Source organism: Hypanus sabinus, chromosome X1, assembly GCF_030144855.1.
Source record: "Hypanus sabinus isolate sHypSab1 chromosome X1, sHypSab1.hap1, whole genome shotgun sequence".
Classification (NCBI taxonomy): Eukaryota; Metazoa; Chordata; class Chondrichthyes; order Myliobatiformes; family Dasyatidae; genus Hypanus; species Hypanus sabinus.
The window spans coordinates 32,558,503-32,582,864 of NC_082738.1; the positions used below are offsets into that span (position 1 = coordinate 32,558,503).

At 46.2% G+C, this 24,362-nt stretch overlaps 1 protein-coding gene across 1 annotated transcript in view; it reads right to left on the minus strand.

Annotated features, from left to right (window-relative positions):
• Positions 1-24,362, minus strand: part of LOC132384773 (low-density lipoprotein receptor-related protein 1-like) — a 337,602-nt gene that overhangs the window by 176,628 nt on the left and 136,612 nt on the right. Inside the window, 3 exon segments of the mRNA XM_059956253.1 lie at positions 631-820; positions 4,047-4,269; positions 12,083-12,245. Of these exon segments, the coding sequence (XP_059812236.1) occupies positions 631-820; positions 4,047-4,269; positions 12,083-12,245 (576 nt within the window).

A 24,362-nucleotide genomic window follows, 5' to 3' on the forward strand; every position in this document is an offset into this window, starting at 1 on the left:
AGTGAACATCACCATCAGCCTGTCCTGAATCAACCATGCAGACGCTACAGCCAAGAAAGCTCACTAATGACTCTACTTCCTCAAGAGGCTAAGGAAATTCAGTATATCCCTTACCAATTCTTACAAATGCACCACAGAAATCATCCAATCTGACTGCATCTTGCTTAGTACGGCAACTGCTCTGCCTGAGACTGCAAGAAACCACAGAGTTGTGGTCACAGCTTAGCACATCAACAATTCAGGAACAGCTTCTTCCCCTCTGTCATCAGATTTCTGAATGAACAATGGACCTTTGAACACTATCTCACTAATTGCCATTTGCACTATGTTTACAGTTATGTCTTGCACAATACTTCACTCACAAAAATGACAAATTTCATAACCTATGAATGATAATAAACCTGATTCTGATTCTTAACCTTAGAACCTACCACCTCATTTACCTACACTGCACTTTCTCTGTAACTGCGACACTTTATTCTACATTCTGTTAATGTTTTACCTTGTTCTATCTTGATGCACTGTGAGAGAAGGGGGGGGAGTGGGAAAAGGAGGGGGAAGGAAGAGGGGGTAGAAGAGGGAGGTAGGGCAAAGAGGGAAGTGAAAGGAGTGGGAGGGAATGTGACTCACTGGTGGGCTGCCGTCGCTGATGGTAGACGTGCAGAGCTCCTCCTTTATCCACCCGGGTGACAACCTGCAGGTCAGTGCTGTTGAAACGGTTGACCCTGACCACGCTGGTCTTCTGCCGCTCATTGGCGCTGTCTGAGTTTGTGGCATACATGTAGTTCTCAAACACTGTCAAACCGTAGAGGTGCTCAATCTACGGACAGAAGAGGCAGTGGCTCAGCGACAGGCTAAGCACCCCACCCAACCCACACACAGATTCAAGCAAGCACTACCCAATGCACACACAAATACGCAGACATGTGTAGAGACAAAAATAGACACAGTGGCAAGAGGAAGGAATTTTTAAGTGTGCAGTAAGTTGAAACAGGATGCAGAAGAGATTCACCAGTGCTGCCACGATTGGCAGGTTTAGTTACGGGGAGACTGGACAGGGTGGGCATGTTTTCTCTGGAGCAAAGGACACTGAGGCATGATCTGATAGAAAATTGCAAGACTATTTACATTATATTTAGATTGGATCATTTAAAAGATCATAGATTGGGTGGACAGACAGAAACTCTCTTTCCACGGTAGGGGTATCAGAAACAGGGGGGATAGCTTTGAAGTGAGAGAGGCTTAAGAGGATACAAGGGGTAAATGTTTTTACAGAGAGAGAGCAGAGGAGATCCAGTGGGATGTTGCCTGGATTGGAGGATGTTGGTTGTGGTCCTGAGGAATGCTGATGAACAAGAAGGTCATCAGAGGTAAGGCAGAGAATATAAAAGTTTGGATGTCACATTAGATCAGGTAAGACTCCACTTGGAGTATTATCTGCAGCTCTGGATGCCCCCATTACAGAAGGATTTGGAGGCGTCATAGGGAATGTGGCAGAGATTCACTAGGATGCTGCCTGGACGACAGAGCATGTGCTACTGCATATAAATGATGGATGAAAACATGGATGGGTAGGTTAATAAGTCCACAAACAGAAAGACCAATGGTGATGCGGATAGTGCTTCCCCATACATTATTAGTAATTTTTCCTTTATCAACCCCATTCTTTTAACTATCCTTAACCCTCTCGCTGATCAAGAACCCATCAGACTCTGCCTTAAACACACCCAATGACTTGGCTTCCACCGCCCTCCATGGCAACAAATTCCACAGATTCATTATTCCTTGGCGGAAGAAATTCCTCGTCATCTCAAATCTACAGGGACATCCCTTCATTCTGGGAAATTTCTAGTAATCTGCTCTCCCACCACTTAAACCCCACCTGTCCCATTCTATTCTCCCAAAACAACACAAAAATGCTGGAGGAACTCAGCGGGTCAGGCAGCATCTATGGAGAGAAATAAACAGTCGATGCTTCGAGCAGAGATCCTTCATCAGGATTGGAAATGAAAGAAGGCAGTCCTCACCTACAGGAGGGTCTTGACCTGAAAAGTAATCTGTTCATTCCCCTCCATAGATGCTGCTTGACTTGATGAGTTCCTCCAGCATTTTGTGTGTTACTCCAGAGTGCCAATATCTGTGGAATCTCTTGTATCTCAATTTCTCTCACCCTTCTGATCCACCCAGATCCTCCTACATCCACCCCAGCCCCACCCACCACCCTATCTGTCTTCCCCACTCCACCAGCCCATCACCTACACACACCTCCCACTGGGCCTCCCCCTTCACTGTTATCCTCTGCCCACCTTCCTCTCCTATTAGACTCGAGTGTCTACAGCACTGTATCACTGTTCCCCATCCCCTCCAACTCTCTGTCCCAAATCCGCCCTCCCTTCCTCATCTACAGTGCCTATAAAAAGTATTCACCCCTCTTGGAAGTTTTCATGTTTTATTGTTTTATAACACTGAATCACAGTGGATTTAATTTGGCTTTTTTGACAATGATCAACAGAAAAAGACTCCTTTGTGTAAAGTGAAAACTGATTTCTATTAATTGGTCTTAATTTATTACAATTATTGTAATAAATAATTAATTGCATAATTACTCACCCCCTTCAAGTGAGTATTTAGTAGATGCATCTTTGGCAGCGTTTACAGCCTCGAGTCAGTGTGGATAGGTCTATCAGTTTTAGGGATGGTGTGTTTTTGATGATGTGTGGCGCTTGGCTTATGCCAAACATAGCATTTAGTCTGATGGCCAAAACACGCTATTTTGGTTTCATCAGACCATAGAACCTTCATCCAGCTGACTTCAGAGTCTCCCACATGCCTTCTGGCAAACTCTAGCCAAGATTTCATGTGAAATTTTTTTTCAACAGTGGCTTTCTCTTTGTCACTCTCCCATAAAGCAACAACTGGTGGAGAACCCAGGCAACAGTTAAAATGCGCAGTCTCTCCCATCTCAGCCTCTGTAGCTTGTAACTCCTCCAGAGTTGTCATAGGTCTCTTGGTGACCTCCCTCACTAGTCCCCTTCTTGCACGGCCACTCAATTTTTGAGGACAGCCTGCTGTAGGCAGATTTACAGCTGCACCATATTCTTTCCATTTCTTAACGATTGACTTAACTGTACTGCCAAGGAAATTTTCTTGTATTCATCTCCTGGCCTGTGCTTTACAATAACCTTTTTGCGGAGTTGCTTGGAGTGTTCTTTTGTCTTCATTGTGTAGTTTTGACTCACCAGCAGTTGGACCTTCCAGATACAGGTGTATTTTCACTACAATCAATTGAAACAACTTGACTGCACACAGGTCTCCAAAAACAGATCTCCATTTAACTAATTATGTGACTTCTAAAACCAATTGGCTAGACCAGTGATGATTTGGTGTGGCATATTAACCAGGGATGAATACTTATGCAATCAATTATATTGTGTTTTATATTTGTAATTAATTTAGATCACTTTGTAGAGATCTGTTTTCACTTTGACATAAAAGTGTGTCTTTCTCTGTTGATCAGTGTCAAAAAAAGCCAAATTGAAACCACTGTGATTCAATGTTGTAAAACAATAAAACATGAAAACTTTTGGCGTGGGGGGGGGGGGATGAATACGTTTTATAGGCACTGTACTTCAACCTATCACTGCCCCCCCATTCCTTCCGCACCCTGCCTCTTTACACCAGGTACCGCCCCACTAAGGTCTCAGTACAGATCAAGGGTCTCGACCCAAAAGGTTGACTGTCAACTTCCCTCCCCGACTTGCTGTGTTCCACCAGCAGCTTGTCTCACATACAACCGACCCGAGAAGCAAGACATCCAGCTTGCTATGAGGTACGGGGGGGGGGGGGGGGGGGGGGGGTGGAGGCTTACAATAAAACACAGGACCTAATCTTCAAAACTGTACTGGAGCCAGAATGGTGGATTTTCCAAACAATGGGACAAGATGGCAGAATGTAGTATTTCAGTGAGCCTTTGAAATTTAAAGGGAGTGTGGGAGATGGAACAGGGAACAGAATCAATGGTAGATTTAAAGGGAGCAGATACGTACGAACTGCCCTTGGATAATGGCATGTCTATTTTTGCCCTCGTAGTCCACAACCTCTATGTAGTCCAGGTAGGCATCAGCCCAGTACACCAGCTTAGTCACCAGGTCTAGAGTGATCCCGTGAGGGAAGACGATCTTGCTGTCCACAATCTTGGTTCTGTTCTGGCCATCCATGTCACAGCGTTCCACCTTGGGAATCTGCCCATAGTCCGTGAAGAACACCTTCCTGTTCCAGAAGAGAGGCAGAAGTAAGGGAAGGAAGAGTTCAGGATTGGAATCAGGTTTATTATCATTGACATATGTCATGAAATATGTTGCTCTGTGGCAACGGTACAGTGAACGACAAACAAATTACTGTAAGTTACAAATACTAAGTACATCATAATATAAAGAGGAATAATGAGGTAGTGTTCATGGTCTGTACAGAACTCTGATGGTGGAGGGGAAGAAGCCATTCCTGAATTATTGAGTGTGGGTCTTCAGGCTCCTGGTGCTTTCCTGATGGAGAAACCCACCAGCCCCTTCTACCTCACTGCCATGAAGTTCCAGCACCTTTATGGAATGAGCTGTATGTAAGTTTGCAAGTGGTGTCGTAAATTAAAAATCAGAGGGGGATCTACATCAGATGGGTAAAAGGGCCAAGGAACAGCAAATGAAGCTTAATCAGGCGTTGGACCTTGAGAAGACAAATAAGGGTAGGATGCTCACAGTGGAGAGTGTTGGAGAAGAGAGGGACCTCGGGGTTCAGGTAATGGTTCCCTGAAAATGGAAACACAGGTAGACAAGATGGTCTTCATCATTCTTTGAGCATATGAGTTGGGACGTTGTGTTGCAGTTGTACAAGACGCTGATGAGGCTGAACATGGAAATCTGTGTTGGAAATGTCCTTAATGGTTGTGTCACGGTCTGGTACAACAATTCAAATGCACAGAAATGTAAGAAGATTCAAAATTGTTTATTGGCATTTGTCAGTACACCGGCAGAAAGGAGAACAAAAAGATTGTTACTCCAGTTTCAATGCAGCAAAGAAAACACAAGAAGGATAAAGAACACAATTAAAAAAAACCAAAACAAACAGAATAAATATAAAAGCAATCCTATATAACACAATATACAAGTAACTCCCCGGAATGCAGAGTGGGTAGAATGGTGCCAGTGACATGTGGGCAATCTTAACTACTTGTTGTAGAGCTGCAGAGAGTTGTGGAATCTGCCCCGTACATTATGGGTACCCCATCCCTCCCCACCATGGGTAGTGTCTACAGGAGGTGCTGCCTCAAGAAGGCAACGTCCATCATCAGAGATCCCCACCATCCGGGCCATCCCATCTTCTCACAGCTCCCATCGGGCAGGAGGTACAGAAGCCTGAAGTCCCACATCACCAGGTTCAGGAACAGCTACTTCCCTTCAACCATTCGGTTCCTGAACCAACCGGCACAACCCTGATCACCACCTCAGTACAGCAACACCGTGACCACTTTGCACTATAATCAACTTTTACTTTGTCTGAATTGTGTTCTTTTTTGTAAAAGTTGACTAAAGTTTATGCTTTTCTTAAGAATGTTGTATCTCTAATGCTACGGCAAGGCTCATAAGGCTTGGGTGTTCTAGGATTATTAGCAATAAATGCAGTCTTTCTTGGTGACACAAGCATCCAAAGGGGTTGAAATGTGTCTATTTCAATGCTAGGAGTATTAGGAACAAGGAGGATGAACTTAGAGCATGGATTAGTACGTGGAACTACGATGTTGTGGCCGTTACTGAAACTTGGTTGGAGGAAGGGCAGGATTAGATGATGCAGGTCCCGGGGTTCAGGTGTTTCAGGAGGTAGAAAGGGGGGGGGGGGGGGGGTTATGGCATTGCTGATCAGGGATAGTATCACTGCTATAGAAAGGAAAGACGCTGCAGAAGGTGTGTCCACTGAGTCGGTCTGGGTGGAAGTCAGAAATAGGAAGGGATCAATCACTGTGCTGGGAGTAGTCTATAGGCCCCCAAATAGCCCTCGGGACACCGAGGAGCAGTTAAGCAAGCAGATTTTAGAAAGGTGCACAAAATACAGGGTAGTAGTTATGGGTGATTTCAACTTCCCTCATATTGACTGGCACCTCCTGAGTGTAAGGGGGATAGATGGGGCTGAATTTGTCAGGCGTGTTCAAGAGGGATTCCTGACACAGTATGTGGACCGGCCGACGAGAAGAGAGGCCATACTGGATCTAGTTCTGGGTAATGAACCTGGTCAGGTGGCAGACTTCTTGGTGGGGGAGCATTTTGGTGAGAGTGACCACAACTCCCTTAGCTTCAGCATAGCTATCGGAAAGGGATAAAGTCAGACGAAATGGTAAAGTGCTTAACTGGGGAAGGGCTAACTTTGAAGAGATGAGGCAGGAACTACCGAGAGTAAATTGGAAACAGATGTTCAAAGGGGAAAGCACAGAAGTAATGTGGGAGAAGTTTAGGGACCACTTGAGCTGGGTTCAGGATAGGTTTGTCCCACTGAGGCAAGGAAAAAATGGTAGGAAAAGGGAACCGTGGCTGAATAAACATGTGAGACAACTCTTCAAGAGGAAAAGGGAAGCATATGTTAGATATAAGAAGCAGGAAGTAGGAGGGGCTTATGAGAAATATAGGGTAGTCAGGAAGGAGCTAAAAAAAGGACTTAGGAGAGCTCGAAGGGAGCATGAGAAGGCCTTGGCTTGTAGAATTAAGGAGAACCCCAAGGCGTTCTATGCGTATGTGAAGAATAGGAGGATGACGAGAACGAAGGTGGGACCACTAAAGGATAAAGAGGGCAATATGTGCCTGGAAGCGGAGGAGGTTGGGGAGGTCCTAAATGAATACTTTGCTTCAGTATTCACAAGTGAAAAGGATCTTGATCAGGATGAGGTCAAAGTAGAGCGGGCCAGTGTGCTGGACAATGTGGAGATTAAGGAAGAAGTAGTGCTGGATCTTCTTAAAAACATTAAGATTGATAAATCCCCAGGGCTGGATATGGTACACCCCAGGTTGTTGTGGGAATTGAGAAAAAAGATCGCAGGAGCATTAGTTATGATCTTTGAATCCTTTTTGGCTGCAGGGGAAGTGCTGGAGGACTGGAGAATGGCAAATATAGTTCCCTTGTTTAAGGTAATAGGGAGAAACCTGGGAACTATAGACCGGTGAGTCTTACATCAGTGGTCTGCAAACTACTGGAAAGGATTCTTAAGGATAGGATCTACGAGCATTTGGAGAAGTACAGTCTAGTCATGGATAGTCAACGTAACTTTGTGAAGGGAAGCCTCATGAGCCTGATTGAGTTTCTTGAAGAGGTAACAAAAGAAATTGATGAGGGTAGGGCAGTGGATGTGGTCTACATGGACTTTAGCAAAGTATTTGACAAGGTCCCTCATGAAGAGACTCATCCAGAAAGTCATGAGGCATGGGATAAGTGGAACCTTGGCTGTTTGGATAAAAAATTGGCTTAAAGGAAGAAAGCAGAGGGTAGTTGTGGAAGGAAAGTATTCTGCCTGGAGGTCGGTGACTAGTGGAGTGCCGCAGGGATCTGTCCTGGGACCCCTGCTATTTGTGATTTTTATAAATGACCTGGATGTAGAGGCGGAAGGATGGGTAAGTTTGCGGATGACACTAAGATTGGAGAAGTTGTGGATGAAGCTGTAGGTTGTCGAAGGTTACAAGAGGATATAGACAGACTGCAGAGTTGGGCAGAAAAATGGCAGATGGAGTTCAATCCGGCTAAGTGTGAGGTGATGCATTTTGGAAGGACAAACCAGAAGACTCTGTACAGGATTAATGGTCAGTTACTTAAGAGTGTGGATGAACAAAGGGACCTTGGGGTTCGAATCCATACATCCCTCAAGGTTGCTGCACAGGTTGATAGGGTAGTTAAGAAGGCCTATTGGATGCTAGGCTTCATTAATAGGGGGATTGAGTTCAAGAGTAGAGAGGTCATGTTGCAACTCTATAAATCTCTGGTGAGACTGCACTTAGAGTATTGTGTTCAATTCTGGTCACCTCATTATAGGAAGTATGTGGAAGCTATGGAGAGGGTGCAGAGGAGATTTACCAGGATGTTGCCTGGATTGGAGAACAAGTCATATGAAGCAAGGTTAGCAGAGCTGGGACTTTTCTCTCTGGAGCGTATAAGAATGAGAGGGGACTTGATAGAGGTCTACAAGATTATGAGAGGCATAGATAGGGTGGATAGTCAGTACCTGTTTCCCAGGGCACCAATAGCAAATACCAGAGGGCATATGTACAAAGTTAAGGGAGGGAAGTTTAGGGGAGACATCAGGGGTAAGTTTTTTTTTACACAGAGGGTTGTGAGTGCCTGGAATGACTTGCCAGGGATGGTGGTAGAGGCTAAAACATTAGGGGTATTTAAGAGCCTCTTGGACAGGCACATGGATGAAAGAAAAATAGGGGGTTACGGGGTAGTGTGGGTTTAGTACTTTTTTTTTAAAGGATTATATGGGTCGGCACAACATGGAGGGCTGAAGGGCCTGTACTGTGCAGCAGTGTTCTATGGTTCTAAAGTTTCAATTAAAAGAGAAACCCTGCTTACTCCTTATTCTAATGGCCCAGGGCCGGTCAAGTTAGGACCATCGCCCTTACCTACACCCGCTGTGGTTTTATACACCTTGAACAGGTCACCCCTCAGCCTCCTTTGTTCCAGGGAAAACTCCCCCTTATAACTCAAGCCCTCCATTCCCAGCAACAAACTCATGAATCCATTCTGCAGACTTACTAATTCTATTTCAGGAGACTGAAGGAATCGAGAGATGGTGGGGAGAGGGTGGTGATCAGTGCGGGGAAGTAGGGCCAAGGGAGAAGTTCAGGTTGTGCCCAACAGAATGGGGCAGCAGGGTGAGTGAGAAAGAACAGCCTCCCTTGCTCTCCTGCCTATCCTGGTTGGCGTGGTGACAGGAGGACAAACAGTGCATGTGTGTGTGCACGTGTGCAACAGACTGGATATCGCATCTGACCAGTTTCACATGACCAACTTCTGCATTTGGAGAAGAGATATCGAAGACATCACTACCCGTTTCTCACTTCCTTGTCACTTGCCAGAGGAATTCCACTGATTTTTCATCCTAAATCTGCTGTCCGTAAGGAGTTTGTACGTTCTCCCTATGATTGCATGGGTTTCCAACGGGTACTCCTGTTTCCTCCCACATTCCAAAGACGAACAGGCTAGGGTTAGTAATCTGTGGGCATGCTATGTTGGCACCAGAAGCGTGGTAGCACTTGTAGGCTGCCCCGAGCACAATACTCACACGACGTTAGTTATTGACACTAACAACACATTTCACTGTATTCTTTGATGTTTCAGTGTAGATGTGACAAATAAGGCTAATCTCTTAACCCCCTCACTTGCCAGGGGTTTGGCTAATACTGGGGAAATAAGGAAACTGGATGCCACTAGGTGTTGGTGTGCCTTCCTCTCATTTCCTGCTTCGTGCCCAGCTGTTGTGAAATTACACGTCCTGCAAACCAGGAGCAGAATTCAGCCACAGGAACCCTTGAGCCCTCTGTACCAGCCACCATCAGTCAGAGCACAGAACGCATGCAAGTTGGCAGGTCAAGCTGCAGTTACACTCAGTGCTTTGGGTCACCCTGCTTCAGGGAATATGCCATTAAACTGGAAAGATTTCTCAAGAGTCATTCCCCTCTCACTCTAAACCTACACCCTCCAGTTTTAACTTCTCCACCTTGGGTAAATGACTTTTACAGTCCACCTTATCCAAGGCTCCTCATTCTCCTGTGTTAGAAGGAATAAAGAGCTAGCCTGGCCAATCTCTTCAAGAACTCAAGCCTCTAAAATCTCCTCTGCACTCTTTCCTGCTTAATGGCATCTTTCCTAGCAGGGTGACCAAAACTGAACACAATATTCCAAATGAGCCTCACTAATGTCTTGTACAACTGCAACACAATATCCTAGCTCCTGTACCCAATGCCCTGGCTGATGAAGGCCAGCGTGCTCAATGCCTGGCCCTTGAATGAATGGAAAACAAAACAACACACTCTCCTAGCTCTCTGGGTATGCCTGAGCGAGGAAAACAAAAATGAAGCCTTAAGAATACACTAGTATATGCTTCATAGCGCACCAGAGTTATGAAGGAAACTATTTCCACATTCTGTCTTCTCTGTCCACAACTATAAATATACTGAACCACAGCATTTCCACATGTCTGTCAGCATGAGGTCACTGACTCATACAACTGGAAAGTCAAAAAGTATGCAAACAGGCTCTTCAGCCCAACTGGTCTGTGCCGACCAAGTTTCCCATCTAAGCTAGTCTCAGTTGCCCATGTTTGGCCCATCTCCCTCTAAACCTAAATCTAAACCTTATTTATGCATATACAAGTGCCTTCCAAATGTTGTTAATGTACTTGCGTCAATCACTTCCCTTGGCAGTTTATTCCACAAACAGACCACCCTCTGGGTGAAAAAGTTGCCCCAAGTCCCTATCAAATCTCTCCCCTCTCATCTTAAACCCATGCCCCTGGTTCTTGATTCCCCAACCCTGGGGGAAAAGACCGTGCACATTCACTCTATCAGTGCCCCTCATGGTTTTATGCACCTCTTTAAGTTCTCCCCTCAGTTTCCTATGCTGCAAGAAATAAAGACACAACCTGTTCAACCTCTCAATAACTCACTCTTTCAAGTCCTGGCAACATCCTCATAAATCTCCTCTGCACTCTTCTCGGTTTAGTGACATCTTTCCTACAGCAGGGTGACCAAAACAGAACATAATATTCCAGCTGCAGCCTCACCAATGTCTTGTGCAATTGCACCATGATCACCCAGCTTGTGTACTCAACTGATGGAGGCCTTCTTCCCTACTTCGTCTGTGACGTCATTATCAGGGAGCTAGATCCCTTTGTTCTATAACATTTCCCAAAACTCCAATTCAATCAAATCTCCTCCACCAGCCCCACTTTCCTGCTGTCACCACCTAACCCTCGATTCCTTTCGTCCCAACATCTGCTCTGAATACACTGAGCCCCAACGCACAGGAGGATAGGACAAAACAAGGTAATACAGAGTGGGAGAGGAGAGGGAGAGGGAGAGGAAGAGGACGGGGGGGGGAAGAGAGCAAGACGGATAGAATGGGGAGAGGGAGAGAGAGGAGAGGGAGGATGGGGAGATGGAGAAGGGAGAAGGGAGAAGAAAGTGTGAGGGATGGAAAGGAAGAGGGGAAGGAGATGGAGGAGGAGGGGGAGAGAATGGGAGAGGGAGGGGGAAGGGAGAGGAGAGGAAGAGGAGGAGAGGAGAGAGGAAGAGTGAAGAGGGAAAGGAAGGGGGATGGGAAGGGAGGGATGGGGATAGGAGGAAGAAAGGGGGAGAGAGAGAAGATGAGACAGAGAGAAAGCTGAGGGGGGAGGGGGACAGAGGGAGAGAGAAGAGAAAAATGTAGAGTGACAGAGTAGGATGACAGTTACAGAGACAGAGTGGGGGGAGGGAGAGAGTGAACAGGTACAGAGGTATTGAGACAGGCAGATACAAAGACACGGAGGAGGAGTGAGGCAGACAGCCACCGAAGGAGGGAGAGAGGGAGTGGAGAGAGAAAACCTTAGTGGGGAGATAGTGACAATCCCAACAGAGGAAGGGAAGAGAGGTGTGGGAGATGAGAGAGAGATGTGTGAGAGGCCCACAGGAAGCTGGGAAGGAGAAGGATGAATACTGTATCAGATCAATTGCAAGAATTGGTAAGTGCGCATGAGGTCACTTGACTGTACCTCCAACACATGGAAGGCACTCTATTGGATGTAGGATTTTGAGTGGACCTGGTTTGTAAGTTGCTCGGCATGTACAACGGCTAACAGGATATAACTTAATTCAATCCTACTGTTCTGTTGTCGTTTGTGCTCGTGCATATGTGACAAGGGAGCACACTCACCCCATGGTTGGATCCATGTGTGAATGAGAGCTCTGGTGTGTGGGAGAGGGAGAGGGAAAAACCTGGGAGATGAGTACAGAAGAGAAGGGTAAGGTGGGGGCAAGCCCCACAGGAGTCCAGAAAGGAAAAATTCGACACTCACCCCATGGTTGGGTCAAGGGCAATGCTCTTGGGGTTGTAGAGCTCCACGTCGAGCAGGATGACACAGGTGTCACCGTTCTGGTTGCAGACAAAGATACGGTCGTCCACATCATCCACAAAGTAGAAGTTGCCTGTCAGCCAGTCGATGGCCATCTGCTCCACATCTGTGAGTAACAGAGACAACCAATTAATACTTCACATGGCTGGGGGGGTGGGGGTAGAAAGTCCAGGGTGAGAAAGAGAGAGAGAGAGAGAGAGAGAATGAGTATGGGGGGAGAGAAAGAGTGTGACTGGGGCAAAGCCAAAGGGAATGGGAGAATGGGGTGGGGAATGGTTTACCTAGACTCACCACTCTCCCCCTTCCACCCTGCTGCCATTCAGTACTGAAACATCTAACCCTCTCTGAAGAATGTGAACCCATTCACAAAGCCTCCACGCCACTCCAGTCGTCACCTCTGGGTAAGGAAAACTCCATCTCCAAGGTTCATTTCCAGATAAGCAAAGGCTTCTGGGCTCTAAATATCAGTCCAGAGGGTATGTTGCAATGTCACAAGACACTACTTAGGCCACACTAGGAGTATAGTGTACAGTTCTGATTACCACACTACAGGAAGGAGGTCATTGTGCTGGAGATTGTGCTAAGGAGATTCATCAGAGTGTGGCCTGGATTGAAGAACTTTGGTTACGGGGAGGTATTGAACAGATTGAAGGGGGAGACCTGACAGAGGTTTATAAAATCTTGAGAGACCTGGAGAAGACCATAAGACATTTGTGCAGTTAGGCCATTAAGCTCATTGGTAAAAATGTCAGTCGAACCATTTGATCATAACTGACTGACTTACTGTTGTCCTTCTCAAGAGGCATGGATAGAGTAGACAGCCAGAGACCTTTTCGCAGGACTGGAAATGGTTATCATGAGAGGGCATGGAGAGGGGGAGAGGCCTAGGGGAGAGATGGGGTTATGGAGACAGGGAGGGGTAAAGGGAAGGAGGGGAGTCACAGAGACGGTGAATGGTGTAGCAAGGGAAAGGGTCACACAGATGGGAGGGGTGTAGGGGAGGGAGGTGGCCATGGAGACAAAGAGGAGTGCAGGAATAATGATGAGCATACACCATCAGCAGAGGGTGCTGAAAACTACAAAAGATATTCAAACCCACAACTGGTTTGAAGAGAGTTAAAAAAGCAGATATCGACTAAAAACCAAGCAGCATGTTGGATAATGGATGGGTCTGAAATGTAAACAAAGCTCGAAGGACATCTGTGTTTCCATGAACTTTGCTCTGTGATCCCTAACCCATGCGCTTGCCAGCAGCCTGTGCAATGACCACAGTGCCTCCAGGTTGTGCAATGGTGCTGTTTCCAAGCACCCCGCCCTTACTTCAAATCATTCTACGCTGCTGTGTGTATCTGTGCGTGTGGTGTGAGTAAGTGAGTGTGTGTGTGTATGTATGTATGTATGTGTCTGTCTCATACACACTCTCTCTAACACTAACACACACAAAGTCAGTGCAAGAGTTCGGAGTTGTTGCAGCAGCACCTCTCACTTCAGTAATTTGCTTTTGCAAGGTACAGTAACAAACGGGCCAAGCAAACTCGGTGCCGAGGAAGTAATAACGACACAAGTCTGGAGGAACGGGATGTGGTGAAAGATGGGCTTGGAACACGAGGGAGTTCTGCAGCGCGGTCAAAGGAACTGAGCATGGAACAGACTTTAATTATTTCCTGATGTGCTCTGGCGTTCTAAATTTGGGAAAACTTCTTTATATAGTCACACAGATTTGAAGCAGGTCCTTCAGCCTAACAGAGATTACCATCCAAGCCAGTCCCATTTACCTGTATTTGCCCCATATCACTAAACTCTTCCTATCCATGTACCCATCCAAGTGTTTTTTAAATGTTGCAAATGTACCTCCTTCAACTACTTCCTCTGGCAGCTTGTACCGGAGATGGACCACCCTCTGAGTGAAGAAAATGCCCCCTGGATCTCTAATAACTCTCCATTCTCACCTTAAATCTATCCCCTTTAGTTCTACACTGCCCTGCATTGGTGAAACACTGTGCATTCACCCTATCTATGCCTCTCATGATTTTACACTCCACTGTAAGATCACCTTCAGCCTCCTACGCTCCAAAGAATAAAGCCCCGACTTGCCCAACCCCTTTCAGTCCCTGGACTCCAGGCAACATCCTTGTGTATCTCCTCTGCATGCTTTGCAGGTTAATGACATCTTTTCTGTAGCAGGGCGACCAAAACTGATCACAATACTCTGGGTGCGACCTCACCAGCATCTTATACAATGGCACATAAGATAAACACGACATCCTCTAGTTTCCAATTCCCATTCCGTGGGAGAATACTGTGAGCATTCACCCTACCCACGCCCCTCATGCATAACAGTTTTGCGAGACTTTGATCACTTTGCACTAAAGCTGAATGCTCTTTCTCTGTGCTTGTAAAAATGATGTACAATTTGAGTCCATATGAATGTTGTGTCTCTGATGCTGTTGCAAGCACGGTATGTTTCTCAATGCATCTGTACACACATGCACTTGTGCAAACTGAGCATCCATTTAGTGAGGGTTTGAATATAACATCAAGGTCTTATTGCTGAGGCTTTATAAGGCATTGGGCAGACCATATCTGCGGTATTGTGAGCTGTTTTGGGCCCCATATCTAAGAAAGGATGTGCTGGTGTTGGAGAGGGTTTCAGAGGATCTTTACGAGAATGAAATGGTTAGTGTTTGATGGCTCTGACTGTGCACTCACTGGAATTCAGAAGAATGGGAGGGGAGGGGAGGGGGGGGAGATCTCATTGAAACCTATCAAATACTGAAAGGCCAAGATAGAGTGGATGTGCAGAGGATGTTTCTGAAAGTGAGGGAGTCTAGGACCAGAGAATGGGGGGGGTGTCCATTTAGAACGGAGGTGAGGAGAAATGTCTTTAGCCAGAGGGTGGTGAATCTGTGGAATTCTTTGCCACATACAGTTGTCTAGGCCAAGTCATTTGGTATAATTAGGGCAGAGGATGATAGTTCTTGATTAGTAAGGACATCAAAGGTTACGGGAAGAAGGCGAGTGATTGGAGTTGAGAGGAAATGGTTAAATGGCAGTTTAGACTTGATGGGCCAAATGGCCTGATTCTGCTCTTATGACTCAAGGTTGTACAGTTTCACAATAAACACAACTTTGACTTTGTACAATTTTATAATTCTCTATAAGGTCACCCCTCAGCCTCCTATCACAGCCTGTTCAACCTTTCCCCATCACTCAGGCCCTAAAGGTCCCAGAAAACAAGCAGATTCCAGAATATCAGAGTAAATTCATTTCACCTCTCCCCCAAGTACTGGCAAAGCAAACACCACTGCCATCCCCTACAGAGTCAAAGAATACCACAGCACATAAGAGTACCGAGGTATATTAACAAAGTGAAAGAGGAGACTGAGTGTGGTGTATCTAAGTTTGATGATGACACAAAATTGAGTGGAAACGCTAATTGTGCAGAGGATGTGGGGAGTCTGCAGAGAGATATAGATAGGTTAAGTGAGTGGGCAACGGTCTGGCAGATGGAGTACAATGTTGGTAAATGCCAGGTCATCCACTTTGGAAGGGAAAAGAGAAGATCAAATTGTTACTTAAAGGAGAAAGATTGTTTCCCTGCTGTTTGATTGAATTCAGAAGGAAACCCCACAGTAAGAGCACTGTGCACAGTTCCATTATCAATACCTCAGGGTCAGACCCATACTGGGAGCACCATGCACAGTTCCCGTCTCCCTATCCCTGGGTCAGACCCACACCGGGAGCATCGTGCACAGTTCCCATCTCCCTATCACTTGGGTCAGACCCACACTGGGAGCACCATGCATAGTTCCCGTCTCCCCGTCCCTGGGTCAGACCCACACCAGGAGCATCGTGCACAGTTCCCATCTCCCTATCACTTGGGTCAGACCCACACTGGGAGCACCATGCACAGTTCCCGTCTCCCTATCCCTGGGTCAGACCCACACCGGGAGCACCGTGCTAGTACCAGACTCTTTTTCATTGAATTGGAAAGGAATTCACAGCAAATATTTCACAAGGACAATAAGGGAACTGGGAAATTTGAACTAACAATAGGAAAAAGAATGTTCTGGAGTCCACAAGTCCCAGAGGGATTAATAGAATTATGAATGTCTTCTATGACAGAGAGAACTCATTCTTTAACACACATGCAAGTTGAAAGCCAGAGCAGGGTTACAGGGATGATTGCAAAGAAGTGTGGGTGGGAGTGACAAGAGAAGTGGGGGGGAAGTGTGAGGGATGGAGGGGGAAGGGGCAAAAAGGAGAGGATTACGTGAACCAAGCAGGGAGGTCTGTGATATAAACCTTCTGTAAACTCAAGACAGCCATCCTTTAACTGCCTGAACTTTGGACAGAGGGGAGAGTAAATAAACAGCAGTTCACAGTTACTGCAGTGTCCTTCTGACAAGAGAGAGAGAGGGGGAGGGAGGGTGGGAGGGAGAGAGAGAGAGAGCAAAATAGAGAGGAGGGGGAGGAGAGAGAGGGGAGGAGGAGGGAGAGAGGAAGAGGGAGGAAGAAAGAGTGAGGGAGAGGTGGCTGGAGAGGGAAAGAAGGCTGAGAGAGCAGAGAAGGGAAGAAAGAGCGAGTAAATATGTATGGAACAGAGAGAGTGGGAGAGTGAGGGGAGAGAGGGTGAGATAGTGGGAGGATGACTGTGGCAAGGAGAAAGTGTTGATGTGGGAGAGTAGAGAGAGACAAAAGGATGGAGGAGAGTGGGGGGGAGAGGGGAGGGAACAGGGAGAAGGAAGAGAGAAGGGCAGACGGTGGGTCTGTGACAGCTGGGGTGACAGAGGTAAGGTATAGAGGAGGAGCATGAAGGAGGAGAGGAGGGGAGGGTGCAGGGTAAAGGAAAGAAGGGAGGGCAATTCCACACCTTTCACCAACAGCAAGTGTACGGTGGGAGAGAAAGCACCGTGTGTCTCCCTCTAAGGAGGGTGTGTATCTGTGAGTGTGTGGTGTATATGTGTCTGTCTCCCTCTGTGTCTGTGCATGTGTGTGGGAGTCTGCAAGTGTGTCTGTGTGTGTGTGTGTGTGTGTGTATATGTATGAGTGTGTGTGTACGTGTCTGCATCTCTCTGCGTATGTTTGCATGTGTGTTTGTATGTGTGTGCATGTCTGTGTCTGTATACGTGTATGTCTGTGTATATCTGTTTGTGTGCATGCGTCTGTGTGCATGTATCGTGTTCGTGTGTGTCTGTGTGTACTTTTGTGTGTATGTGTTTGTATCTGTCTGTGTATGCGTATGTCTTTGTATGTGGGTGTCTGTGTATATAACAGAGATATGTGTTTGTATCTGTGCATGTGTGCGACTGTATGTGTGTATATATGTGTGCTTCTGTGTGTCAAGTGTATGTGTGTCTCTCTACGCATGTTTGCATCTGTGTTTGTATATGTGTGAATGGCTGTGTATATCTGTGTGTGTCTGCATGCGCTTGTATCTGTGTGCATGTGTTTGTATATGTGTGCGTGTGCATCTGTGTGTGCCTGTGTGCGCGTATGTATGTGTTTGCATCTGTGTCTATGTGTTTGTTTGTGTGTGTATAGGTGTGTCAGTGTGTCTATCTGTGTGGTTGCATCTGTGTAACCTACAGCCATCACATCAAGTCCTTGGAGCACTTCCACATAAGCTGCCTTCAGCGCATCCTGGGAATTACCTGGCGTGAGTGGGTGCCTCACACTGAAATACTTGTAAAGACCAACTGCAGAAGTATTGAGGCCATGATCACCCAGCGTCAGCTGTAGTGTCTGGGGCACGTGATAAGGATGCCCCCATGTCGGCTACCCCGCAGTGTTATACGGCCAGCTACATCATGGTCGATACTCAGCTGGAGGGCTGAAGAAGTGCTATAAGGATCAGATGAAGAATGCTTTAAGGAAGTGCAAGATCAGACTTGAGGACCTGGAGGATGTTGCTGCTGACCGTATCACTTGGCGACAGCTGTGTAGGGACGGAGTTTGTATTCTGGAGATGGAAAGAACAACCAGAAGCGAGCAGAAGAGAGCCAGGAGAAATGTCTGTGTATCTGTGTGCGTGTGTATGTGTGTGAGTGTTTGTGTATATGGGTATGTCTGCATGTATGTCTGTGTGTTTGTGTTATGTGTGTGACTGTGTGTGTATGGGTGTGTGTTGGTGTCTGTGTATATCTGTATGTGTGTCTGTATCTGTATCTGTGTGTGTATGTGTGTGCGTCTGTTTGAGTGTGCACGTGTGTGTGTCTATATCTGTGTGTGTGCCTGCGTTTGTATCTGTGAGTGTGCATGTATGTCTGTGTGTGCATGCGCATGTGTTTGTATCTCTGTCTATGTGTTTGTATCTGTGTGTGTGTTTGTGTATGTGGGTGTCTGTGTGTTTGCATCTGTGTATGTATATGTGGATTTGTGTGTTTGTATATACTTGTGTATGTGTATGTCTGTGTATATCTGTGTGTGTGTGCACACATGCGTGTATGTGCGTGTGTCTGTGTGGCTGTGTATGTGTACATCTGTGTGCGTGTGTCTGTCTATCTGTGTGTTTGCATCTGTGTTTGTATATGTGTATTTATGTATGTCTATGTGTATCTGTGTGTGCGTGTCTGTGTATCTCTCTGCGTGTGTGTATGGGTCTGTCTATCTGTGTTTTGTCTGTATGTGCTTGCATCTGTGTGTGTGTCTCTATGTGCGTGTGTCTGTGTGCATGTGTGTTTGTATGTGTGTGTGTCTGATTCTCTGTGTGTGTGTGTGTATATATCTGTGTGTTTGCATCTGTGTTTGTGCTTGGCTGTATATCTGTGAGAGTGGAAGTGAGTGAGAGAGAGAGGGAGAGTTTGTGTGTATGGCTGTGTGGGAAGAATGTTGGGGAGTAGGCGAGAATGTGGGGAGAATGCAACATGGAATCAGTGCAAATGGGCCAAAGGCCTGCTTAACCCTCTCACACTGAGCCCAGTCCAGTGTTTAGTGCGTAATGGTCACAACTTTAGAAACCATTTCGCAAGACGAAAAAAAATTTAGAATGGCTTTTCCTTTTTCAGTTCCTCAAAGTTTCGATTCCAAAGAAAAGTTACAATCTCTGCCAGATTTCATAACTCCCAACTGCACAGGATTTCACAACAAAACCAAAACCAGCTCTGGGTCACGTGCAAAGCTCCCAGACACAGCCACACAGGGCAATATAGAGTTCCTGACAGATAAAAGCACCATGCAGACCATTTGTCTGACTCTCTGTCTGTCTCCCTCCCCCATCTCCACCACTCTTTCCCTTCCATGCTCCTAAACAACAAACTCTGCAGTTTTTGGAGATGACTCACAATGACTCAGGAGGCAGGAAACAGCTGAGCAATAAATTCCAACTCCAAATGCTTCCCTCCAATCCTAAATTTCTAAATTAACCCAATCTGGCCCCAAAACATCTCTGTGACCCCCCCCCAACCCTTCCGGATTCTGCACCCCTCCATGCCTCTGTGATCCCCCCTCCCACCCCTACACTCCTCTCCATCTGTGTGACCCCCTTCCCTCCCCTACATCACTCCCCGTCTCTGTGACTACCTCCCTCCTTTACACACATCTACATCTCTGTTACGCTCTCCCTCCCCTACACCCCTCCCTGCCTCTGTGATCCCCTCCCTCCCCTACATCCATCCCCATCTCTGTGACCGCCTCCTTCTCCTATAGCCTCCCCATCCCTGTTCCCCCCCTCACCTACACACCTCCCCATCTCTGTAAACTCCACCAGTCCCTACACCTCTCCCCATCTCTATGAACCCCCTCCAGCACCTACAGCAAACCTCCATCCATCTTGCACTAATACAGAACCTATCATTTCAGAGTGAAAATGCCACTCCTAAAATGATCATGAGCAGGTTCTCAGGGAGACAGAACTGGGAATGAGGGTGGGAAATCACAAAAACAAGGCATGATTCATGAGGAGCTGTTTATCCGACACCCATTGGCTTTGTTCAACTCTGCTGACAATACTACCTGACAGATGTGCAGAGATTACACCAGACAGGTCACAGGCACAGTGCCAGGTCTCAGCAAAGTGGAGGACAGATCTATGAGTGTAAGAGTGTATGTGTGTGTGTGTGTGCGCGCACGAGAGAGAGGGACTCTACCTATGTCAGTGTTAGTATGTGTGTTTGTGTCTGTGTGTGGTGGTCGGTAACAAGCTAAGACAACTCCAACTCCTAGCATTCCCACAAAATTCTGAAACCTGTTAAACCACCCAAATAACCCATACGAGCAAACACTGAAAGGGAGTGTAGGGAGGCAGTTGCAGAGCTCAGAGAACCAGGTAATTGATGCAGGGAGAGAGGGAGAGATGAATAATCTCTGGATTACTACTAGATTAAACTAAAACGTAGGACCACAAAGGTAATAATCTCTGGATTACTACCACTGCCACGTGCTAGTCAGAGTAGAAATAGGAGGATATTTCAGATGAATACGTGGCTTGAAAAATGGTGCAAGGGGGAGGGATTCAAATTTCTGGGGCATTGGAACCAGTTCTAGGGGAGGTGGGACTGGTATAAACAGGACGGTCTGCACCTGGGCTGGACTGGACTGGAACCAATGTCCTAGGGGGAGCATTTGCTACTGCAGTTCAGGAGGCTTTAAACAAATGTGGCAAGGGGATGGGAACAAGTGCAGAGAGACGGGTGTAAAATGAGGGTAGAAGCAAAAAGTAGTAAGGTGAAAAGTAAAAGTGGTAGGCAGGCAAATCCAGGGCAAAAAGCAAAAAGAGCCACTTTTCAACATAATTGTATAAGGGCTAAGAGTGTTGTAAAAACAAACCTGAAGGCTTTGTGTGTCAATGCGAGGAGCATTCGTAACAAGGTGGATGAATTGAATGTGCAGATAGTTATTAATGAATATGATATAGTTGGGATCACAGAGACATGGCTCCAGAGTGACCAAGGATGGGAGCTCAACATCCAGGGATATTCAATATTCAGGAGGGATAGACAGGAAAGGAAAGGAGGTGGGGTAGCATTGCTGGTTAGAGAGGAGATTAACGCAATAGAAAGGAAGGACATTAGCCTGGAGGATGTGGAATCGATATGGGTAGAGCTGTATAACACTAAGGGGCAGGAAACGCTGGTGGGAGTTGTGTACAGGCCACCTAACAGTAGTAGTGAGGTTGGGGATGGCATTAAACAGGAAATTAGAAATGCATGCAATAAAGGAACAGTAGTTATAATGGGTGACTTCAATCTACATATAGATTGAGTGAACCAAATTGGTAAGGGTGCTGAGGAAGAGGATTTCTTGGAATGTATGCAGGATGGTTTTCTGAACCAACATGTCGAGGAACCAACTAGAGAGCAGGCCATTCTAGATTGGGTATTGAGCAATGAGGAAGGGTTAGTTAGCAATCTTGTCGTGCGAGGCCCCTTGGGTAAGAGTGACCATAATATGGTGGAGTTCATTAAGATGGAGAGTGACATAGTTAATTCAGAAACAAAGGTTCTGAACTTAAAGAAGGGTAACTTTGAAGGTATGAGACGTGAATTAGCTAAGGTAGACTGGCAAATGATACTTAAAGGGTTGACGGTGGATATGCAATGGCAAGCATTTAAAGATCGCATGGATGAACTACAACAATTGTTCATCCCAGTTTGGCAAAAGAATAAACCAGGGAAGGTAGTGCACCCGTGGCTGACAAGGGAAATTAGGGATAGTATCAAGTCCAGAGAAGAAACATATAAATTAGCAAAAAAAAGCAGCACACCTGAGGACTGGGAGAAATTCAGAGACCAGCAGAGCAGGACAAAGGGCTTAATTAGGAAAGGGAAAAAAAGATTATGAGAGAAAGCTGGCAGGGAACATAAGAACTGACTGTAAAAGCTTTTATAGATACGTGAAAAGAAAAAAATTGGTCAAGACAAATGTAGGTCCTTTACAGTCAGAAACAGGTGAATTGATCATAGGGAACAAAGACATGGCAGACCAATTGAATAACTACTTTTGTTCTGTCTTCACTAAGGAGGACATAAATAATCTTCCGGAAATAGTAAGGGACCGAGGGTCTAGTGAGATGGAGGAACTGAGGGAAATACATGTTAGTAGGGAAGTGGTGTTAGGTAAATTGAAGGGATTAAAGGCAGATAAATCCCCAGGGCCAGATGGTCTGCATCCCAGAGTGCTTAAGGAAGTAGCCCAAGAAATAGTGGATGCATTAGTGATAATTTTTCAAAACTCTTTAGATTCTGGATTAGTTCTTGAGGATTGGAGGGTGGCTAATGTAACCCCACTTTTTAAAAAAGCAGGGAGGGAGAAACCGGGGAATTATAGACCGGTTAGTCTGACATCAGTGGTGGGGTAAATGCGCGAGTCGGTTTATCAAAGATGTGATAACAGCACATTTGGAAAGAGGTGAAATCATCAGACAAAGTCAGCATGGATTTGTGAAAGGAAAATCATGTCTGACAAATCTTATAGAATTTTTTTAAGATGTAACTAGTAGAGTGGATAGGGGAGAGCCAGTGGATGTGGTATATTTAGATTTTCAAAACACTTTTGACAAGGTCCCACACAGGAGATTAGTGTGCAAACTTAAAGCACATGGTATTGGGGGTATGGTATTGATCTGGACAGAGAATTGGTTGGCAGACAGGAAGCAAAGAGTGGGAGTAAACGGGACCTTTTCAGAATGGCAGGCAGTGACTAGTGGGGTGCCGCAAGGCTCAGTGCTGGGACCCCAGTTGTTTACAATATATATTAATGATTTAGATGAGGGAATTAAATGCAGCATCTCCAAGTTTGCGGATGACATGAAGCTGGGTGGCAGTGTTAGCTGTGAGGAGGATGCTAAGAGGATGCAGGGTGACTTGGATAGGTTAGGTGAGTGGGCAAATTCATGGCAGATGCAATTTAATGTGGATAAATGTGAGGTTATCCACTTTGGTTGCAAGAACAGGAAAACAGATTATTATCTGAATAGTGGCCGATTAGGAAAAGGGGGGATGCAACGAGACCTGGGTGTCATTGTACACCAGTCATTGAAGGTGGGCATGCAGGTACAACAGGCGGTGAAAAAGGCAAATGGTATGTTGGCATTCATAGCAAAAGGATTTGAGTACAGGAGCAGGGAGGTTCTACTGCAGTTGTACAAGGCCTTGGTGAGACCACACCTAAAATACTGTGTGCAGTTTTGGTCCCCTAATCTGAGGAAAGACATTCTTGCCATAGAGGGAGTACAGAGAAGGTTCACCAGATTCCTGGGATGGCAGGACTTTCATATGAAGAAAGACTGGATCGTCTAGGCTTATACTCACTGGAATTTAGAAGATTGAGGGGGGATCTTATTGAAACGTATAAAATTCTAAAGGGATTGGAGAGGCTAGATGTAGGAAGATTGTTTCCGATGTTGGGGAAGTCCAGAACGAGGGGTCACAGTTTAAGGATAAAGGGGAAGCATTTTAGGACCGAGATGAGGAAAAACTTCTTCACACAGAGAGTGGTGAATCTGTGGAATTCTCTGCCACAGGAAACAGTTGAGGCCGGTTCATTGGCTATACTTAAGAGGAAGTTAGATATGGCCTTTGTGGCTAAAGGGATCAGGGGGTATGGAGAGAAAGCAGGTACAGGGTTCGGAGTCGGATGATCAGCCATGATCATACTGAATGGCGGTGCAGGCTCGAAGGGCCGAATGGCCTACTCCTGCACCTATTTTCTACGTTTCTATAAACAGGGAAGGAGTTGCAGAGCTCAGAGAACCCAGGCAAATGAAGGAACAGCTACCAATGGTGAAATAGGGAATCATCAAGGTACTGGTCTGGGATTGTCAGCACTAGCAGGTGTTACAAAGTCCAGATGGTCTGGAGGGGGTTATAGACAGGGTGGTGTGTAGGGATTGGAGGGCGGTACATAGACAAGAGGTGTGGTGCGTGGCCAAGTGGTTAGGGTATTCAACTGGCGATCTGAAGGTTGTGAGTTCGAGCCCAGCTGAGGCAGCGTGTGTGTCCTTGAGCCAGGCAATTAACCAGACAATGCTCCAGTCTACCCAGCTGAAAATGGGTACCGGCAAAAGATGCTGAGGGTCAACCTCGCAATAGACTGGTGTCCTATCGGGGGAGGGGGAGTGATTCTCTCAACGCCACAGAAACCAGCATAAGCACCAGCCTGATGAGCCACAAAGGCTCAGGACTGGACTTTGACATAGATAAGAAGGGTGTAGGGAAGGCAGGGTGTAAAAGAGCTGGAAAGGGGTGGATAGAGTGTTCCCCAAATGAAACACTCAATCCCAGGG